Source organism: Rhagoletis pomonella, unplaced genomic scaffold, assembly GCF_013731165.1.
Source record: "Rhagoletis pomonella isolate Grant_MI unplaced genomic scaffold, Rhpom_1.0 Rhpom_scaffold_00004, whole genome shotgun sequence".
NCBI classification, from domain to species: domain Eukaryota; kingdom Metazoa; phylum Arthropoda; class Insecta; order Diptera; family Tephritidae; genus Rhagoletis; species Rhagoletis pomonella.
In genome coordinates, this window is record NW_023458558.1 from 21,622,479 (window position 1) to 21,644,753 (window position 22,275).

Consider the following 22,275-nt stretch of genomic DNA (forward strand, 5'->3'; position numbering starts at 1 on the left):
TCCATTGATTGAATAAAATGCAAGTAGCGTTTTTTTCTGCCCAGAGAAGGGAGTGACACTAAAAAAAAAACTTGCTGAGATTTGCTCATATACACCCGGCTTAAGAATTATAAGCGCACCACATACATATCGACAAGGATTAACATTTTTTTATTAATTAATTTTTATGATTTTCATAAGAATAATTAATGTGTAGTTTATTCTTTAGGAAGCTCGTATAAATCTAAGTTTTATACTTTGCGCTATATTAAGAGAAAACTCAACAAACGTTCGAAAGATTTAAGGTACACCGTTTTGTAGCCCATTAAATTTTAGTAAAGTTCAAGTTTTAAGTAGGTTGGACTTACATTGATTTTTTGCAAGTTTTTTCGTTAAAAGTGTTGCTCATTTTCTTCCATATAAAAAAAAACGTCGAACATACTTTATATGAGGCCATGAGAGCAGAAGTGGCCTAACCTGCAATTTTTTTTCATGTAAAGGTCGATTATTATTACTTTGATGATACGTTATATAGCTCTGAAACTTAAAATTAAAGAATAAGCGACTTTAATTTTAAAATTAAAACCGTTATAATAACTTGAAATCGCTACTGTATGTAGGTACATATATCGTTATAAATTTTTTGCCCCATACAAACAACAAATATGTATAAGACTTTAATTTCTTCCTGATCCTCCTTCTGATCTTCCGATCTTTTGCTAACAAAGTGAAAGATCGAATTCGGATTTCGTGCGTGTTGGCCATTGCATTAGCCCACAGCTCGTTGGTGCTTAGCCAGACGAAGCCTTGGTCCTATGTTAGGTCATCAGCGTCCATCTGCAACAATCTAAACATACGCTGTTCACTGGGTGATGAGCTTATTACTGGACGGAAAGGAGCGGTAAATAAGATTGAAACTTCAAGCTGAAAGTGGGGTTTAAAATATTTAATGAGTGGGTTAAAAAAAGTCAAATTCCGAGACAATGGCTGTGTGCAGAAATGCATCAAGCCAAAGCATCAGGCTCTCGTATTTCTTAACTATAATTTATGGAGAGGCCTCATTTGCGCAACTAGGTTCCAATTCGACATTTAACAGTGGTAGCGCATATTCTGCGTTTCCATCAATTCTAGTTTGGAAATAGAAGAGAATGCTGCTTTGGCTTTATATACATCAATATTTCTGAATTACTTTAAATTTAAAGAAATTTTCCTAAAAGGAGAAAGCCTCTGCTGATTCATTTCCTACAGTTGTTGTGTTGCGTTGTCAACAGAGTGCAAAATTTTACTGCATACAAATCTACATATTAACATTCGAAGCCCAACACCACATAAAAGTATAATTCAATTTAGCTTTGTTGCTATATTTGCAAGTTTTTTCTGAAATAATTTTTTGTGTATAACCACACTTACATATTTATGTGTTCTGGAAGATTTTTACAAATTTATTTAAGAGCGCTATAAGCGTAAATAACAATAGATATACATACACATATTTTCGAAATCCTACATACATACTTATTTATATTTACAATAAATAACTGAGCAAGGTCAATAGAACTCCATTTTTTGCGTTAAATGTAGATGCCTACTAATAATTTTGGATCGAGTCATTTATTTAATTTTAATATTATTTCGGCCATAATCACGATTTAATGCTTTCCATAATCGTTCGCTTCAGCAGCATTCAATTCTTCGTAAAGTTCATTTGATTGATGATGATTTCCAAATGGGTTGTTGTTGCCATTGTTGTTTGTTGGAGTCATGGCTTGCACGCCGGCACGAATTTGCAGGGGATTGCGGAGTATATGTTGCAGCTGCATGAGACACCTAAGCAGCAAAAGAAGAACAGAACAAAAATGGGTAAGACATACATACATACATATGTATGTACATACAAATTTGTAAGTAATTTAATTCTCAAAAAAAAAAAAAACACACACCTTTCCAGTCTGCGATCACCGTCTTGTTGAACACCGAGCATTTCGGAATTATCGACATCCCTGTGTGTGCTGAGTGCCCGCTTGCCATTGGTCCAACCGTGGGAGTATTGAAATGTTTGACCAAATGAAGTTGCCACGAAGCAAAGAACAACCAATGACAGGAATAATTTGAGCATCGTGTTTATGCTGCAAGCAATATATCAATATATAGTTACATACGTACAAAAATACAATAACTTAAAACCATTTGTGTATGCAGACTGCTAAAAAAAAATTTTACTAGCTATAATTCCAAATTATGCACCAGGAACACTTAAATTGATATGTACATTCGTTTTAATAAAAACAAAAACTGAGTATCTCGCCATAGACGCTCTTCACAGGTTTTAATTGCATAGATACATTTAAGCTCGTAAGTATGTATGTATACGTATGTACGTAGATTAGGTTAGGTTAGAATGGCTGCCCCGCGATGTAGGCTGGAAAAGCCCGTTGTGATACCACTGGCCGAAGCCCTTTGTTTCTTTCCCTCCCTTAGTAATTGAACCACCGGACGAGGACGTTCGCCCAGTTCAAGTCGGCTAAACAATATAGAAAGTACTTGTCGAAGAATTGGTTGCGCGTACTGGCGAGACAATGTTCGATGCTCTCCACCTCTACCACGTCTCTGCAACAGCGACAAAAGTCGTTGGTGGGGTATCCTAACGCTTTTCCGCGTTCTCACTAATGTGAGAGAAGAGCGGTGCTGCCGAGTGAGAGCTTTAGGTCGCCTTAAAACAATCGTTGGTCAAATTTTCTTGGTTGTATGGCAGGTGGTTGCCACAGTCCGCCTGGTATTTACCTTTTGTATGAGTTCAGCCTTTAATCTGTGTTTGGCGGAGGTTAGAAGTATGCCCGCATTCTGAGCAGAATTGACTTCGGTTATTTCCGTTCTCTCCTTGCCAGCTCGTCGGCTAGATAGTTGCCAAGATTGTCCCTGTATCCAGGGACCCATACAACAGTCAAGGAGCATTTTGAGGCCAGCAGGTTGAAGGTATTCCTGCATTCTATGGCTACTTTGGACATTGTACCGTAAGATTTGAGAGATTTGATAGCAGCTTGGCTATCAGAGTGAATAGTGATGTGCGGTTTCGTGTTTTGAAAGCACCGGTTCTTTCCAATACGGTTTCAAGGAGAACCGGTAATTTGGGCTGGTTCCGGTTCTCAAGAAAGTAGTAACGGAAATGGGCCCCATCGAAATAGGTTTACAAAACAGCAGATACACGTACAAAAAACGCAAGATTTTCTTACGAAATAACAATTATTTTAATAATTCACACTTCCCCTTCTGAGTCAGTAAATAATTAGTTTACCGCCACCTAACTGTTTTCTATTTTTTTCATAAAATTTTCCATATATTTCTTTGCTAGAAGTAATTTTAAATAAGTGACTTGGAGTCGGTTTTTCTTTCGACATAATTATTGCGGTAGAGGTTAATGATTTAGTAGCCACAAAAGTACCCGATATATTCTAAAAGAATCGATACCGAAGTACTCTACTCAATATCTTCCCCATATCTATTTTTAACAAGTCAAAGTGTATACCGCGCCATCTATGTGTTAAGTACGCATTGTTTGACTGGTACATGTTCTCTGCTATGTATTCGGTATCAACCACAGTGGCGCAGAAACTACGAAATATTGAATTTTAGTTTAATGGCTACAAAACTGTTACCAATTTTCAAATTGGTCATCGAGACCAGTGGGATTGAAAAATCGCAAAAAAAAAACACGTTAAAGTTTCTTCATTACGAATTTAATTATGCAGACTTTTCAAATTCAATTTTGCACTTCAATATTGAATATTTAAATATGCATTCAAAAGTGGTTTATCTAAAACAGCGATGGGCAGAGAGAACTTTTACTCCACATGCCCCTACATAAAATGTGTAGAAAGCTTAAAAAGAGCTTTGCCTGCGAGCAAGATGGTGCCCATCACCGATCTAAAACAACACGTTTAAACTTGCACTGAAGAAGTAGTCTAAAAATGTATGCATATCCCGGATAGAAGAACTTTTTTACATTCTACTTTAGATATATAATACATAGATATTTACATATCTTCTTACTTTGATTTTACTTCCTCCGCTTTTTGTTAATCGAAATTTCGTACTCAACTCGACGAATGCACTGATTGAACTGTGACTTTTGTGAATGGAAATCCGCTTTTTATACCCAACAGTGGGCTATCTGCTGCCAGCATTAAGAATTGAGATATGGCCTGTAGTCCCAAACAGAAACACTTTCACACATGCCCATATGGATAATAATCTTTTTTTGCTTAACCAAGATGAACAGTGATTATTTAGCCAACTATTGTTTCAGAAGAAAGTTACCCCAAAAGTAGCATTTAAATGGGAGGTACGAAAGAACATCCCACAAGCGCACACACACATACATACTTACATACATACACATTGGCAAATAAGCAAATTGCATAGGTTTATGGGCGAGTGAGTGAATTGAATGAATTTGTTGATTAAAATTACCACTTACGGATGTTTAGCATGATGAGCAACAAGTGTTAAAGGATGCTGCAGGTCATTGTGAAGGAGTTAAGCCGCATACATGCAAAAGAAAAATCGTGAAATGTGCATATGTACATTAGAGTGGTCCAATTATTGTATGGGGGGAAAAAGATGCCATCCTAGAAAACGGGGCAACCCCTCAGTTTTTTTCCTTTTGATATTTGTAATTTCTATACCAACTTTCAATTTTCTACCGTAACCAGTACAGGGTGCTCAATGACCTTGAAATGCGCTTCCGGATCGCTTTGGAACTGGCAAAAATATTGGTGATTTTTATAAAATGCTACTGTTGCCATGACAACTAAAGCTTGTGATTTTTTTTAGATAATTTAAATTTGAAATGTTCTTAGGTCACTTAACCAATTGTTTGATTAATTTATGTGCTCAATACTTCTAGAGTGAAATATGAGCATCACGAGCATCCTCTAAATTTATACTTACAAACGCAAGGTTTGGTACCAGCACCTTTTTCGGCAAGAGGAAAAATTTCGGAAGGTGCCACAAACCCTATCTAGGAAACATATTTTTTGGACCACTCTAATGTACATACATACATATTGTATGTATTTTTGTATTTAACTGCGTGGAATTCTTCGCATAAAATGATAAAACTTAAATACAACAAGGAAAGGATGTAGTAAAGTTGAGACAAGGAGTGAAATAAAAATAAAGCGAAGAATTTAACAAAAAATAAAAAAAAACTTATTTACTTACCTAACCGTTGCTCAGTAATGTTGCTTATTTCAATTATAGACTAGTTATTTCAAAATCGGGGTTGTCGTGGGCAGCATTCCCATTCGTAACTTCTGGTGGTGTCTGCTTTGTCTTATTTTTATTCCGGCGCAAAATTATGTAGCAAAGCCTGAAATACAACCATTTATATGTATGTAAATGTGAGATTTTTTGAGTACATTTAAAGTTAAAAAAAATTATTAGAAAACTCCTTAAAGTCAGTTTATTCCTTTTTCGAAAACTTTTGTCCTTTTAAAAAAGTTATTTGCACTAATTTGAGATCGCCCTTTACGAATATGATCTTGTTTACGTTTTCAAAGAAGCAGCTTGAAGATAAAAGCTAAATTTACGAAAAGCTCAATTGCTAAGGGCCAGTTTCTCAATGTCTGGTTAACACTAGCTACAGATTAAACATCGTTATCGACTCCCTGTTATATGTTAAAATTTTTTGAATATTCTAAGTTGAATAAAGTCTGAATTCAAATTAAAATCCAAGCATTTTTCACGTGGAGATATATGTACGTTCATTGTGGCAGCTGGTTTCCACGCTCCCTTAGCTCAGAAAGTATTTTGGAAACCTACGAAGCTCGAGTGAAAGGGGAAGAACGGGCATCCGTTTGGCGAATATAGTGTTCTTTTTCATACGAAAAAAAATTTTCCATATATGTACATATATATAACTTTTATTAATTGTTTATCAAAGTAAATATTCAAAATTTGTGAAAAACTCAGACCATAATTTTTAGTAGTTTATCATGAAAATTGCTATGATAGTTTCACTGGATAGTTTCAGTCTGGTGTCATCTTGATGCCCCAGTTTGAGCACATCCGCTCCCTACCCGAGCTCTCTAGGAGATTTATCTTTAGAAAAAATGCTGTGAAGAGTAGAGAACACAATAGATCACTAACCCCATTTCTATCTAGCTATCTAATAGAGTTTACCATCGTTATTGGCCTTTACTTTAAATGTCACTAAATAATGGAAAATATAAAACTTACGTAGATTGCTCCTACACTAAGAAATTAGCAACAATTTTGAAAGAAAAAAGTATTAATTGACCTATATAAGTACATATATATATGTCTAGTAAATGCTCTAGTTACTTGGATTAAATTCGTGTAATTTCTTCGCTAATATATATTTAAAGAAAGCCCAGCACCTCTTAAAAGGACAATTAAAAACGAACTTGAAAAAGAACGACAGTTTTTAACACAATTGGGGGGTCAGGCCACAGTGATATCGCAGGAAATTGCGTGCTAGCCAGGAAAGGCAGTATCGATTCGGCCCCACAAAGAAAACATATAGACTAATTGACTACTCTGGGAGAGATACGGCTCGTATTATTTCACCGAAGGCTGGGCAAAAACCATACGCTGTCCGAGCGTGGAACGTATGCGGTCAAGGCTTCCAAAAGATTTAACTCTCAATTCTCGTGGGTGCATTGACAGGACATTGTCCAATTGGGTGTCATGTTGTGAGACTAATAGGCGGCATACACGGTGCGTCTGACTCGTGAGTCATTTGTGTACCTGTTGAATCGCCTTTCGACTACACACAGTTGAGTCATTCAGAGTCATGCCAGAGTCAAGTTGGTGTAACTAACACATATTTATCCAAACCGACTCACGAGTCCGACACACGGTGTATTGCCCCTATTAATAAAATAGTAGAGCCTCTCTTTCGAAGCTGCTTAGAGGACGGTAATGGTGAATCATCAGTATGATCTACGTATCTAGGCGATCACAAATTAGTCTAAAAACTAAACTATTAGCTACAAACGCATAAATTAACTTACACAAATACCAGAACGTTAGGTATGTAAAATATTTCACCAAATAGGAAAATAGCGCCCGGAAAGCTTTCCACGGTATCCTGGTATATGACACTAAATATTGGCGGGAATATAAATTGTCCAATTGGCTCACTAATGCCAAATATCGAATACATTTTACCTGCAAAATGAATGGTTAACATAAAAAATATTTCTGTAATTCCCGTTGAGAATTGAAGCTTACTTAATTCCTCGCCATCAACAATGCTGGAACCGATTGTTTTAATAGCAATTACGCGTAAACTCACGAACATATCAACAACACCAGCAACATAGAAGGACTTCGTATCCTTGGCGAAAGCCTGAAAGGTTTAATAGGGCGTTTAACATATCTCATACTGAATTTAAATACCAAATAAGTGGACTTACAAATAAAATTCGAGATATAACAATGGCCACAGCTGATAAAATGCCAATAGTGGAGTCGGCAAATTTCAATAATTTACTAAGTATAGCGGTGCCGATGAAAGTACCTGGGGAAAAATAAGGCATCTTAAATACGTATTTTACGAGTATGTATATTAGGGTAGTGCAAAAATGCATGTGAAAAAGTATAGTCGGAATTTTTATTTTTAGGAGGTGATCGTAGAATTGTTCCAAACCGAAAAACAATACCTCAATTTTTTTTTAATCAAAAAATATTTAGAGATTGCTCAAAGTTTTCCATATATTTGATATGGGAAAAAACATCTTTTCGTAGAAATGGTATTCTTTAAAAACAATATTTTTCGATCGGAAAACTCCGCTTCTCTGCAGGAGATTCCCTATAATAATACCCAATTACTTATTTAACAATTTTTCCGACCTTACCTTTTTTTTGGGCCACCCTAATGTACACTCACATTTGAGAGAAAAGACTAATATCAAGTTTAGATCTTCTTTCTAAAGAACGTACGAGGGAAAATTTTACGTAGGATGGAATATAAAGAAGCCAACTTTAGATGTACATATGTACATATAACTTTTAGGACCTCCTTAATTCCATTTTATTTTATCTGAAAAACACTTACATACTTTCATATTCAATTTACCTATTAATGCAGCTGCTGAGGAAAATGTGAAGAAAAAGCTGAAATCATTGCCATTCCAATTCAATTTGATCAGCGTGTAACGATACCAATAATCGTTCTCTCCTGCAATCAGTTAAAAACCAAGTTTTATTAAATTTTTTTTTTGCTCGAATATCTGACGCAAATCACACCTGATACGGGTCCAAGCGTTAGAAAATAGGCAATGATTAATAAAATCAGCAGCATTCTTCCATGATTAGGGCGTTTTATTAACGGAAATTTTATGCAATCTATCACTAAAGTTGGATCGAAAAATTCACGCAGGAAGGAACGTCTCACTGGCGCTACACTTTCTGAATGTGACAATTGTGCCGACTTATCGGCTGGCTGTAAGCGCGAATTCAATTCAAAGCTGACGTTTTTCACTCTATCCACTTCATCAGTACCCGTTTGGTCATAAGCCAAATTATCACTGCCGGCGCCAAGAGATGGCGGTCCATGTGCAGGCAATGGCGGCGGAACATCTTCAACTTTAGCTTTAGGTGCAGGTTTGACCTCTTTGATAAAGAAAATGATGTAGAGTATGGCGATTATTTGAAATGAGGCAGCCATTCCGAAGGAAACTGAAAATAAACAAGTGCTTGAAGTGAAGGATATACATAACCCAGCGATCAAAACTGAGTGCTTAGGGATTTTTTTTAATATTCACAGTATTTTTCTGGTTTGTTAATTTGTTATAAAAATATTGTTCATGCTATACATTTCCAAAACCATATAAATTAATGGGGATATTCTCTAAGTCTTGCAGGGTGTACGCATGGTGCTTAGGGAATACACCTGATGTTTCAAACGCAATACCAAATTTAGAAAATACAAATTTTCATTGGCAAAAAAATATTAAATATCAACGCGAATTTCTTAGCTGTTTCAAATATATACTTCTTTGTACTTAAATTTCATAGGCTATAAAACTGCATTTCCAATTTTCAAAAATTAAGATTGAAAGTTTCGAAATTTTGATGAAATTTTTATGGATGTTGGATAAATTTTTTTTTTAATTTTGTATAAAGTTTTAATCATTGATTTATGTATATGATTTTTGTTAGGTCATGAAAACAAATTTTATAACAGCGAAAATTTTAATTTAAAAAATGGTGTGAATATTAAGAAAACAATCGTTCAGTTTTGCGTACACGTAAATTGGGGTGATTTTTCTCGCTGCCACCCCCAAAACTGAAGAAAATAAGGAGACCTGTATCTATTATAACTTTGTTCCCATAACGGTTGTTTGTAACAGCCTAAAGACACCGAGATAGACATCGACATATATGTATGTAAGTACCTATATATCAAAATCCTCAGAATGAATAGGGAAGTCGATGAAGCCATGTCTGTCCGTCGGTCTGTTGGTGTTCACGATAGCGCAAAGAAACATTGAGATATCTCAACCAAATTTGGTATAATCATCATCCAAGTTATATAGGTTGGTACTGGAAATGGGAGAAATTGTACGGTCATCATGCCCACCTCCTATATAACGGTATTTTCGAAAAATGTAAACACTACAATACTTCCGTAAATTTGGATCCACATTGCTCAAAATGAGTATGTTAAGTAGAATTTTTTCATTAAATAATAATATTATGAAATGTTATTCTAAACTTGAACGAAGCGGCGAAGGTTTAATGTAAACAGTCGGTACAGGGTACCGGAAAGGAAGTATTGGGTACCAATTTATTTTTTTTTTTGAAGTATTGAAGTACCTTAAGAATTTGCTTACGAACACATAAAATAACAGATTTTTGAAGGGAAATATTTTTATTTCATTTAAAAATATTTGTTTTTATCGATTCTATAGCAATTTTAGGGAAAATTGTATTTTCCTCAGCCCCAAAAAACTTCGAAGCACCGGCGGCACGGTTAAATATTAAGAGATTTCCAAATATAAAAAAATATATACGGGTCTTCATATATTTGATATTCTTAAATTTTGGGGGATGGCTGCAAAAAAAAGTTGAACCACCCAAATATACATACAAACATATGTATGAACAAATCTCACAAGTGCATAGTTATCTTAGAAAATGCATTGTCTTCAGTTTTGTATAAAGAACAAGATTCCAACGCTAAATTGTAATTAAATTAAAATTCGAAAAAGATATTTTACTCGCACGCCTCAACTTAAAAGCCATATTATTTAAAAGTAGTTAATATTAGCCCTGAAACATCGTCTGTACTTAGCTTAAATTTTTGGATCTTTTGTGAAAACAGCACATAAATATTCAGTTTAGAATATTTTTCCATAAATTTTTATTTTGTGCTCGGTAGCCTTCTTACTTGCAGTTTCTTGTGTTGAAGATACAATCCCTCATACAATCAGCAAACATTTTTTTGGCGTAGTTTCGCCTATTTCGCTTATGTGAAATAAATGCAAGAAGAATGCTTTAGCGTGTTTTTTTACCTACCGAGAGAAGAGAGTACCGCTAAAAAAACAACTCCAACTCGTGAGATTTGCTCATGTGTATTTACATATGTATGTGTTTGTGTAAATTGTGAAAACAAAATGTGGCTTACAAATATAGCCCAGCTGTTGAAATAGAAAACCACTTATCGGTTGGCCGATGAAAGGTACGGCTGTTACAAACATTGCAAAAATACCAAATCTATAAAAAGAATAGAAATTAAGTATTACATCTCTTCATACTTACTTATACATAAGGGCTATTCGCGATCCTGTGCAAATGGCCTAGCATCATTGCATTGCAAGTTTGTATTGCAAATTATTTGCAATACACAAACAAAATACACGCATTTGCATTTGTCATGGCTTGGCAAATTTGCAATACCGAAAATCCATAGCATAAAAATGCTATGCATTGCATTCATAAACAAAATCAAAGCTGATGCACAAAAATTGTTTTGCAAAAGCTTTACCATGACAGTTTAATAAAGGTCGCTCACAATCCATGGCATATTTCTGCAATTGCATAAATTTGTCAGCTCTTATGCACCGAATCGCGAATAGCCCTATTGAGTAGAAATGTACAATGACAAATCACCTGAATATACGATCTTCCTCCGGTGTTGCTATCGTTATATAACTGTAGACAGCCATCAAACAAAATGTAAGTCCACCGAATAAGGCTGGAACAATCGCCTCACAGTATGCACCGAATTCCATTGGCAGAGAGTCGAAAAAGATCGCCGAAATAAGCAAACCTTTGGAAATAAACAATAAAAACATGTATGTATGTATGTATTTATGTACATACGTGTGCATTTATATTTCAATTGGCCAGTTGTTATGAAATAAACACATATACATACATACATATATACGCAATTTGTAGAAAGAATCAAGTAAACTTACATGTAAAGGAGAAAAATTCGCCAACAATGGGCATAATCATACATGGCTTGCGTTTGTTGTAACGATCGGACCAGCCACCAGCGAAAAGAAGAACAATCAATGGAAAGATGGCGGCTAAAAAGAGTTCATATATGTAAATAGTAGGAAATTATATAATCTTACTACTAATACTTAAAAAACTCGAGAAACAAATGTAGTGAAAAAACACCTAATTCTGAAAATTTCTAAATATTTATGTACGTATATTTCGTAGAAAAAAAGAAAAAAGTAAAATACTGATGGCTTTGAACAATTGTATGTGTGTTTTATTTATAGATAGAACAACCCTTTATTCGTTTACGCTTACTCTATATTCCTGCAACATATTTGAGGTGCGCGGAAGTATAGAAATTTTGTAAATTTGATTAAGAACCACTGCTCTAGAGCATACGCTCAGGGCTTCGCAATTAAGGCATGCAGGAGCTAATAAGTAAGTAAGTATGTTGGTATGTAGGTATTCTAATTAGCAATTATGATTTTTATTTTTTATTTTTTTTAATAAAAATATTGATCTGGCAGGAACTACGAAAAGAAGAGGCCCGCCTGAAAGAGTTAGAAAATCGCTGCGAGCCTGAAAAGTTTGCATGGAGTTCAAGTTTTGGTCCCTGCAGGAAATGTATCTCACTATAAGATAATTAGGAAGAAAGTAAAGATCGTATTTGCTTTCATATAACGAATAACCAAAATTTCAGTAGAAGTAACCCATAACATCTTCGATACAAAAAAAGGGTAATTTTTATCCGCTTGAAACTTGTACTTTACAAAACTACATACTCAAAATCTTCCAAAAAAAAAGGTCGAAATTTTTTTAATAATGCACAAAGTTTGAAATTTGGGTTTACACGGGTTTTGTTAAAGAATGAACTATATTTTTATAAAAAAAAATAACTAAAATTGAATAACAAAAAAAGAAATAATATCCTAAGACTTCGCAATATGTGGTGCGACCCTGTATAAATAAATTAATGTTTAGTTTACAACAGCCACACTTACGCTGAAAAGCGAAGTCTATCGAATGCTTTGCCATCACTAACAAATCCAGTTCAATAAGATAATTACTTTATAGTGTATTTAAATCAACAAAAACAGCATGCAATAGTAGTAAATTCCTCTAGTAAATAAGCATCTTCCAACTGAAAACATTCATTCATCAGATTGCTTAGAAACTTACACACACATACAAATATACACATGCTCGTACATACATACATACATATGTACTAATGATTTTTGAAAGAAAGGTCGATTAAAACAAACGCTGATCAATTTGTTTGTATAATTAAAAAAAAAAAACAGAATAAGCAAATAAGCTTTAAGTTGTGAAAAAAAAACTTGTTTGATACTCGAAAATTTACTAAACACATAACTACAAGTTACTAAAAGAACCAGTTTTCAACCGTGATTTGAAGATTTCCAATTCTGAAGATGAGTTCGCACGTATTACATACATACATGCATGAAAAGCGGCAAAAACTGCGATTATTATTAGCAGAAAAAAAAACGTATGAGCAATTATTGCCTTTATTGGCGATTTAGTAATTGGATTTTTTTTTATCAATAGATCAACAATATACTAGCACGACAACAAATTATTAGATATGGCCATTTATATCTTCGGTATGCTCGAATACCCATGGGCTTCTATAGTTCAAAAGGAAATAATAATAATTTTGTAAGTTAAAAAAATTGGGGTATTCACAACGGTGCACAGTGGTCTGAGAGTGGCATAAAGTCGTAAGTTTCTAAATGTTGCGAAATGTGCAACTACTAAATGGAGAAGATACTAGGCATGCCTACCAATACGTTTTAATAATTTTTCTGAGAAAAATTGCACTAGTAGGATTCAAAGGAATCATATTTTCACGTAAAAATTCGAACGCACATTTCACGGCATTAACAACGGTAGTTTCTATCTTTAATGCAAACTTCAATAGTACACAAGGGTTGCTATATAAAGGGCTTGTTCCAGTTGCAATCACAGCCGCAGTGTTGCGCGAATTATTAAAGCATCACGTTCTGTGTGAGTTTCTAGCAACGTATTTTCAGTTGGGCTGTTGCAACTGTGTTGCAAATTTTCATCAGTTCGACAGTAATGCCGCTTTTATTACGTGCCTCGAGCAAGTCCAAAATGTTTTCATTATGTTTCCTAGTCCTAGAATTGAGAGCATTTGTTTAATTCCATGCAGTTTTCAGTGAGTTTTTCTGGAGAGTATAAGTACCTTGCGTCGCCGCGTGTTGATAAGTTATTGGTGCAAAAAATACTCTATAGACATGGGCGTACGCAGGTACGGACCCCCACCCTAAATTCCAAAGCGCCATTACGAGTTTCTTTCTATGCATTTCATAATCAATTTCCAATTCCAAAAATTTTTGCAATAAATGGAAACTTCAGAGGTCTTCACATCCATTTCGGTAGTTTTGGTAAGCTGCTGGTTGTTACACGATAATTTTATCAACTGTGAACGCCCTTTTCAGCAGAACATCTGTTAGTCTGATAAATTATGTTTATCAACAGCTGATTGGTGTTATTTTCTATATAAAAAATTAATTGTAACGGAAAATTTAATGAATTTTACTCAATCATATCGCTCATTTACTTAAAAAAAAAAACATCTCTGAATTCGGCTCAAAAAAGCCCTATCTGAACTTAAAATATATTGAAAATAGGGCGTTTTAACCGAATTATGACATAAATCATTCTTCAATCAAATTTTGAAATATTGCGTTCTTGAAAAGTTTCGTTGGCGTTTTCGAACTGGCTGCCAATACAGGTCGTTCTTCCATTCACGAGTGTAAATAATCTCAGTCCCAGCACAAACTTTTTTTCATTAAAATTGGTTAACATTTACCATTTTCGTTCCCTAGTAGTCGTGGCAGTTTGCCGGTCTGAGCGATTTTTAAGATTTCTTCACACCTGAGCAAAATCGCTACAAATAACAAATTAAAGCCAAATTGGAGCCCAATTGGTACTTTTTGCGTTATTTTATATAGGGCTCTACCACTGTGCGGTATCGTAAGTGCCGTAGGGTTGTATGTCGTTTACTTTAAATGGTTAAATAAATATTTGCAGGACTTGAAACCACAGCCAACTATTTTTTAACAGTGTGCTAATTTATAACAAGAGTTTTATTATGGTACCTTACGAACGCACTACATATATTTTTAGCAGTTTCGTAAAACAATACTACACTTACGACACCATTGTGAATATCCCAAATATGTAAGTATGTATGTAATTATAAAACACAAAATCACATTCAAATTAAGCGATGTCTTGGGGATATGAAGGCGCAGAATTTTTAAAAAGTAAATATTTCTGACTTGTTTTCACACACGCACACGCGCGCGACAATTAGCAAATAACAAAGGAACGGGTATTTCCAGCAAATTATACATACAAACATTGTTACTTATTCTTTGTTTCTAAATCTTAGACATTTTAGAATTTGCTAAATTTAATAAACACGAAATGCAAATTTAAATTCCCGCAGCAGGTTTTTCTACAAAAAAAAAACAACAAACGTTTAGGGGATTTATGTTTTAAGCAACACCAGTGCAGCAGTGATCGCATCCATATGCAATCTGAAATCTTCAAATTTGTTCACTTAAATCAAATATTGAAATACACACCGATAGGTGCACGTTTCCCGGATACATCTGCGGCTAATTTCTGCGCCTCGACTTCAGCTTTGCAGACAGTGTAATTGAAGCCCACTGAGCTAATGGTGAGCGTAGCATCCTGCGCAGTGGCGCCCAGCGTAGTATTATCAAAGCTGAATCCTTCGCATTCTATACCCAATTCCGATTTGTCCAAAGTCGTATCGCAGACAAGTTTACTATATCCTAAATTAACGCGGCAAGCCTAAAAGATCCAGAGTGTGACTAAGTACATATCTTACATACACATGCACTCTGGCGAAAAAAAGCGTTACCTTGTCAAGTGGAAAATTTTGCATTGCAACTGCATTGAAAATACTGGCCATCAAGTAGAAAAAGAAAAACGGTTCAATAACTAAGTACTTGCGGTAAACCCACAATTTATTCAAGTAGGCAAGCGCTCCTTTTGGCTCTGCCTGCGCTGCTTCCGGTGCAGCATCGACGGAAATGCCATTTTGTTGTGACATTCCACTTGCGTTACGTGAACTTTTGCACTGATCTCACACAAATTTAATTTTGATTTTTTTTTTAGTTCTTATTTATCTATACGCATGTTCACGGGTGTGCTTCTGAGCGCGGATTAAACACAATTGAAACACTTAATGGATTTATTTCGATTTAGTGTCTATCCACATTCGCGCGCGTTTCAAAACTAAACAGACTATACAGATTTGTAATGTTAGAACCTTTCCGTTGTGTATTTGCATTCATAATATGTATTCTTGTTATTTCGCTGAGACGACTTGTCCAACTTGTGTTGAGTGATCATCTCGCTAGCTAAGCTGATTGCCATTGCGCCTAAAGCAAATCACAATCATTCTCTGATGCTTAATTGATCATTCTTAATATATATATATATATTACACAACTACAAATTTGTGCACAAATAAACAAAGCGGCATTAATTAGTACGGGGTTATCATCTTTCAAAAAAAATTACGTATGTAAACATGGACGTATTTTTGTTTTGCACAGTTAAAAGGTATCTATCGTCAGAAAACAAAACTTAGAGAAAACGTTACGGTTAAAGTTAAAAATCTGATACCGATATTTTTGCCTGAAAACCGTTAATCCAGGGTTTTAGGGTCGCTGATTTGATTTTGGAATTTGATCTATTTAGTTTTTAGTTTAGTTTAGTTCAGAATCGAATATAAATAATGTGACATACAAAATTAAAAAAAAATATCAAGTGCTTAGATTTAAGATCCTCTATCTGCAATTTTCATGAAAACTGGCTTCTGGTGTTAGACCTGATCTGGGTCATCAACATTTAGTTTTAACTTTGCAATCCAATGGTAAATTCTACTAAAAAGCTATTTATAAGATTAGCAATGACATCATCGATAACAGTTAAGTCTTAGGTTAGGTGTATCTTTATATCAGAAGCTAATTTTTTTGAAAATTTCAGAGAGAGGGTATTGAATATAAGCCCTCACTTATTATACGCAGATGACTTGAGAATTTTTGCAGGAATAAGAAACTTAATAATAATCCCAACGGTTTTTACCCTCCATTCCCTCCCATCCGCACGAGGGGCGCAGTCCGCATGACGTACGGAACTAGAATTTTCAATTTTTGCGCCGAGTCACGATAGGCAGGAGTTTGTTAAGTGTCAAGATCTAAAACTGTTCAGCTACAGAACTAAATTCATCAGCCGATTTTATGTCTTTATTTTAATGATTCATTTATTGAGAGAGGACAGTATCGATTTCTTAATGCTGAAAAGCGGATCTGATATATCAAACGTGCTGGAATGAGAGCTAAAATCCTGGCATAAGCAACGGAGTGGGTCGTGCAATTCAAAATTTGTTTTACAAGCTTTCAGAAATAGGGGACAAAAGTGCTTAATACCCGGGAGGGAACATTAAGGCTAACTTCACACAGAAGAAGCGGACTTGAAATTGAGCCTGCCAGTAATTTAACTATAAAAATTGTACCAAGGATTTGCCTGCGACTGGCAAGTGTAGGAAGATTAACAAGTTTTAATCGGCTCAAATTAAATGAAACCATTTTCAAACAAACCGAAACCTTTTTCAAATTAAATGAAACCTTTTTCAGGTCCAGCGAAACCATTTTCAAATTAATTGAAACCTTTTTCAGATTCAATGAAACTTTATTCAAATTAAATGAAACTTCCTTTTAAGAATGTTTCATTGAAACTGAAAAATGTTTCATTTAATTTGAAAAAGGTTTCACTTAATTTTAAAATGGTTTAATTTAAACTGAAAATGCTATATATTGCGAATCCCAAAGGAAATTTCTTAAACATTACCCTTTGTGATGTATTATAGAGGTATGAAGAGATCCAATGTAGAAAATTAGGTGGAAGACCAAGAAGATCAAGTTTATAGATGAGCAACGATGTAGTTAGTCTTCAGGCTGATCTCAATGAACTTGCCTGTTGCGAGTACTAGTTCCTGTATATCTTTAAATATCAAAAAACTTTTTCAAGTCACTTACTCCAAATCTCGTGATCCTCTACAATCGTCAAGGTAATGTCTAAAACAATAATGTCATTCAACCTGTGAATTAGATTAAATATCATGGAGTAGTTTTTGACTCACATTTCTCTTTCTCAAATCACTTAAGTTTTATTATCTCAAAATCCTACTCGATCTTAGGTTTTGTATGACGAAATAGTTCCAACTTTTCAGATGCGCGTTTATTCGGTCAAGGTTGGAATATGCTTCTCTCATTTGGAGAACTTTTCATCAATTTGCTATCACAAGAATTGACCGGGTGCAAAAGGTATTTCCGAAATTCGCTGTGAGATCTTTAAATTTTCCATACCCTATTCCATTTTATAACTCCCGCCTGCTTTTAAGCAACTTAAAGCCGTTTGAACGCAGAAGGTCGATACTATAGCTTTCTTTTGTTTTTAATTTAGTTCAAAGGGACATTGATTGTGAATTTCATTTGCAACGCATTAACACAAGAAAGACTCTTACCGTTTTTATTTTAAGATACTCAAAACCAATTTCGGATGCAATGCACCAGTTGCACGTGCGCTTTGCGAATTTAATGAGATCTCGAATTTTATTTAGTTAAATTTTTCAAGTTTTAAGCATCAGTTGTCTTTTTTGTTGAATTCATATTTTTAATCTCTCATACATTTAATAAACCAATGGAACTATTTGTATTTTGGTCATAATTTATCTACGAACTAATTTGAATAGTTTGTATTAGCCCTAAGTAAGTCAATAGTCAGTAAGAACTGTTACGAGTATCCTTAAATATTTGCCGGATTTCCCAAAATTTTTTCGGTTTGTATCGCTGGATTATTAAATATACGCTCATAATGACCAAATTACAGTACAATTAACTTTATTGTACAACAAACACTTGTTGTAACACAATACTAGTTTAGGCAATAACATTAACAAATACTTATTAAGGCAATCAAAACACTTTACAAAACTTGAAAAAACAACACTGAACTTATAGCTTGCTGATTCGCAACTGACTTGTCTGGTAACTTGCTGCCTTGCAACTAACTAACTTCGCTGTAGCTGCGGACAATTTTTTTTAAAGTCGTTAAAACTTTTTCAAATTTAGATTTTTTTCGAATTTCGAAAAAATATATTTTTACACTTTTCGTCATGTCTTCGACATTTACAGTGGCATCTTAAAGTATGATATGTCTGTATTAGGGTGATTCAGAAAAAAATTTATTTTTTTACCTCGGAACCATGTCTAAAAGTTTCGTTTAGACGCCAAAATAAGTCCCAGAAAATAAGAGCCCTTAATATTAATTTATTTTATTTATTATTTTCGATTTCCCTTAACAATAACACAGGAAAAATGGTATTTTTTACTTCTGAATTTTATATAAACAAAAGGTGTGCAGTCATTTTTCGATAAGTCAACTCGGAACAGAATGGTGAATTCGACTTTGACCTCGAATAACTTTTGACCGAGTTGACCTATCGAAAAATGACTTCAGACCTTTTTTGTAGCGCGTTCAATTCTCTACTCTCTACTTCAATACAACGTATCGGTCGTTAAATATAAAAATCAGAATTAAAAAAAAAAAAAACAATTTTTCCTGTGTTATTCTTATGGGAAATCGAAAAGTGCCGCAGCATTCTTAATATTAATATTAAGGGCTCATATTTTCTGAGGCTTATTTTGGCATCTAAACGAAACTTTTGAGCATGGTTTCGTTGGTTTTTTAATCTGGATCACCCTAGTATATATGAATGCATCCATTTTTTTTGTCTTTTTTTATCTCAAGCACGGGACCGAACCCAGAATAACGTAATATGACCAGTTCCGCCGACTAAGTAAGGTTTGATAAAACTTATTCAGACACGATAAGTGCAGAAATAGATTCCCCATACCAAAAAACCCCTTATAGTATGTTTTTATACAAAATTAAAGCACTTCTTTACGGCAATATAACAAATTGCCAAGAAACCTATTTGCGAGATTTTGCAAACCCTTTGTTCAAAATTTCTGAATGACGATTGTGGCTCCACTTTTCTGAGTAAATATGGCAGAGAACCATCTTTTGTGTTAAATGGGTTAAATACTTTCTTTTTCAAAGTTGATATAAATAACAAAGGTGTTTTGATTTATTTCTGGTACAAAGATATTTATTTGGAAATTTATTTTTTATTATTTTTTTGTTCATATTTAATCGTTATTTATGATTTTTTTTATTTCTTAGATCAAACTTAATTGTTATTTGGTTTAATTTTTTTATTTTTTAGATCAAAAATTATAAAAATTACGATTACAACATTAAACACAAAGTAAAAATCACCATCTAACGATTACATAACAAACAACCAAATCTTTTTGGGTGCATTCTTATTCGCAGTTTTGTGTACAATCAAAAATATGTACATACATATATTTCTCTCTGCGTAAGAAAGTTTGTTTAAGAAAGGTTCATTAATTTTTTCACCCTGTACCACTAAAAAAGTTCTAACTTTAAAAAATAAAACGTAATTTCACAAAAACAGGCTAGACACTGTTATTTGCATGCATGCATTCATATGTACATACGTGCGTACAACCCAAGATCGATATAAAGCACGTTTCACCATGTGTACAACCGGAAAAGAGCAAGTAGCTCCATCAGTTTAAAAATATTGCGCAATATTTTTGAATATTGAACGAACGTAAGTGGCAACATTTGAATGATTGTACCAGTGTTCGGACTACAAAAATCGATTCAGAACTAAATAACTGGAAAAGCGTACTAAAAACCAAACTTTCGCAGTATTTTTTGATATATTTATTATTGTATGAAATCATTTATTAGGCATATTAGCTTAGAATAAATATTTGATAAGTCCACTTTATGAAAAATTATGTTTTGAAATTATATTTGGATTAAGGTACTTGTTTTATTTTTAGTTTAGTTTATATTCAATGCAAGCGTAAATTTGCTCCAAAAGTCCGACAATCCGGGCCGACAATCCGGTCAGGCCAAAATAATACGAAATCTTTTAGTACATATCGAATCCATCTGTTGCGAACGGAGTTTTCCTTTGCTTTAAATACGCAAAACGTAGTATTCAAAGTTTTGCCTAAGAATGTTGATAATAGAGTGTGGGAAACAGGGGCTAGCCTTCTCTTTTGCCCAAATATATTTTTTTTTATTGAATGAAATGAAAAGAGAAGGCACGCCCCTGTTGCTTACACTCGCTATAATTATAACATGTTGTCCCTTATTATTATCTACGTTCTTTGGTTTTGCGAAATCAAAAAATTCGCATAAAAAAATTAATGAAAAAGGGTTTGAGAACATTAATATTTTAACCCCTTTGATTGGAATTTAGAAATGTATTCTTTATTTATTCTTTATTTTCTCAAAAAAAGGCAGAACAGTCTAAGCTAAGATATACATATACTCAAAAAAGCTTCAACTACAGCAAGAAGGTGAGCAAGTTGTCATAATAACTTATCTCCGAAAGTACAATTTTTTAAGCAGCTACATAATTAAACGTGAAAGGTAAAATCGAAACGGAAAAGCTTGCAAAAGTTGTTAAAATTCTATGTAAATTTCTCTTATCAGCATAGAGTCCGAACACTTATTGTTCAAATATAATTACAGCCAATTCGCAATAGCTCTATTCCAGTACTCTATGAACTTACAGGTTTTTCCACGAACTTGCAGAAAGTTACAGGAAAAATTATCCCGTCCTCCAAAATCTGTAAATGAGAGCAATTTTTTGAGAAGTGCGTAGGGAATGAAGCTGCAAGTTCGGCACTTTTTCTTGTGGTGAAATCATGAAAAGTGTCAAGCGATCACTGGTTGACTTGTTTACAGGAAAAATGCATTTTTCGTTCCCGTACTTTTTGTTGTTACTCACTTTTTACTCTCGCTTCAGAGAGAAATTTTGCTGTTTGACATTGATTTTACACGAAAAGTATTGGATCAGAGCCTATTTGTCTTTTTTGTCATATCACCGGATTTCATAACTAATATCAACGTTTTTTCATGAATATTGATGCCTGGCCATTTCTATTAACAAATTAATTTTAAATAAAAAATAATTCAAAACAAAAACATCAGTAAATTATGCATTTGCCTTTTAAAATAGACCGGTGGCAGCACTGAACACCTTTGCAAACGTCATTCTTTCCAAAGATGACTTACTCTAATCAATTAGTCGAACACAAATTATCGATTTGTATCGAATTTGAGTAGCATTACTTGAATGAATTATTAACCATTTCGTTTTTTTTTCGCTTTTAAACTAAATTATTAGTTTTTCGGCGTCTGAAATTCTTGAGGTAAACTGCTACGCTTTCCCCTTATCGCCCATTAAAATCCGCTTTCAGACGGTCTGAAAAGACTTTTGTGTCGAGCCTCTAAAACTCCACAATACATCATAACTCCCTTTTTTAAAATCATGTTTCCTTACTGGAGAATTTTACTAAATTCTTTCCATATATAAAAGTTCCTAGTGGAATTATATCATAATACCCATTATCGTATTTAAAGACAAACAATTCAAAGTATTTGATGACGACTCGATTGTATTTTCGATAACAATATTTGACTCGATAGTCGGCAGCACATCCATAGCTTTAATCCCATGCCTGTTTCTGCACATCGCCGACTAATCCAATTTGACATTTTGGAAATGTAAATATGTTGCGGTTGTTTATTTCTACACGGCTATAGAAGTCCTTT

The 22,275-nt window shown here is 34.1% G+C and overlaps 2 protein-coding genes across 3 annotated transcripts in view; one reads left to right on the plus strand and one right to left on the minus strand.

The window, feature by feature from the left end:
• Window positions 1-22,275, plus strand: part of LOC118737216 (cystinosin homolog) — a gene marked incomplete at its 3' end in the record, with an annotated part of 59,194 nt that overhangs the window by 12,783 nt on the left and 24,136 nt on the right.
• LOC118737215 lies at window positions 1,659-15,592 on the minus strand. The gene is made up of 13 exons (XM_036467583.1): window positions 15,401-15,592; window positions 15,099-15,330; window positions 11,430-11,543; window positions 11,119-11,278; window positions 10,634-10,722; window positions 8,251-8,682; window positions 8,081-8,182; window positions 7,419-7,522; window positions 7,234-7,351; window positions 7,014-7,170; window positions 5,200-5,347; window positions 1,920-2,105; window positions 1,659-1,806 (listed from the first exon to the last, which is right to left on the minus strand). The coding sequence occupies exons 1-11, from the start codon at window positions 15,590-15,592 to the stop codon at window positions 5,233-5,235; spliced, it is 1,815 nt and encodes a 604-aa protein (XP_036323476.1). The 3' UTR covers window positions 1,659-1,806; window positions 1,920-2,105; window positions 5,200-5,232.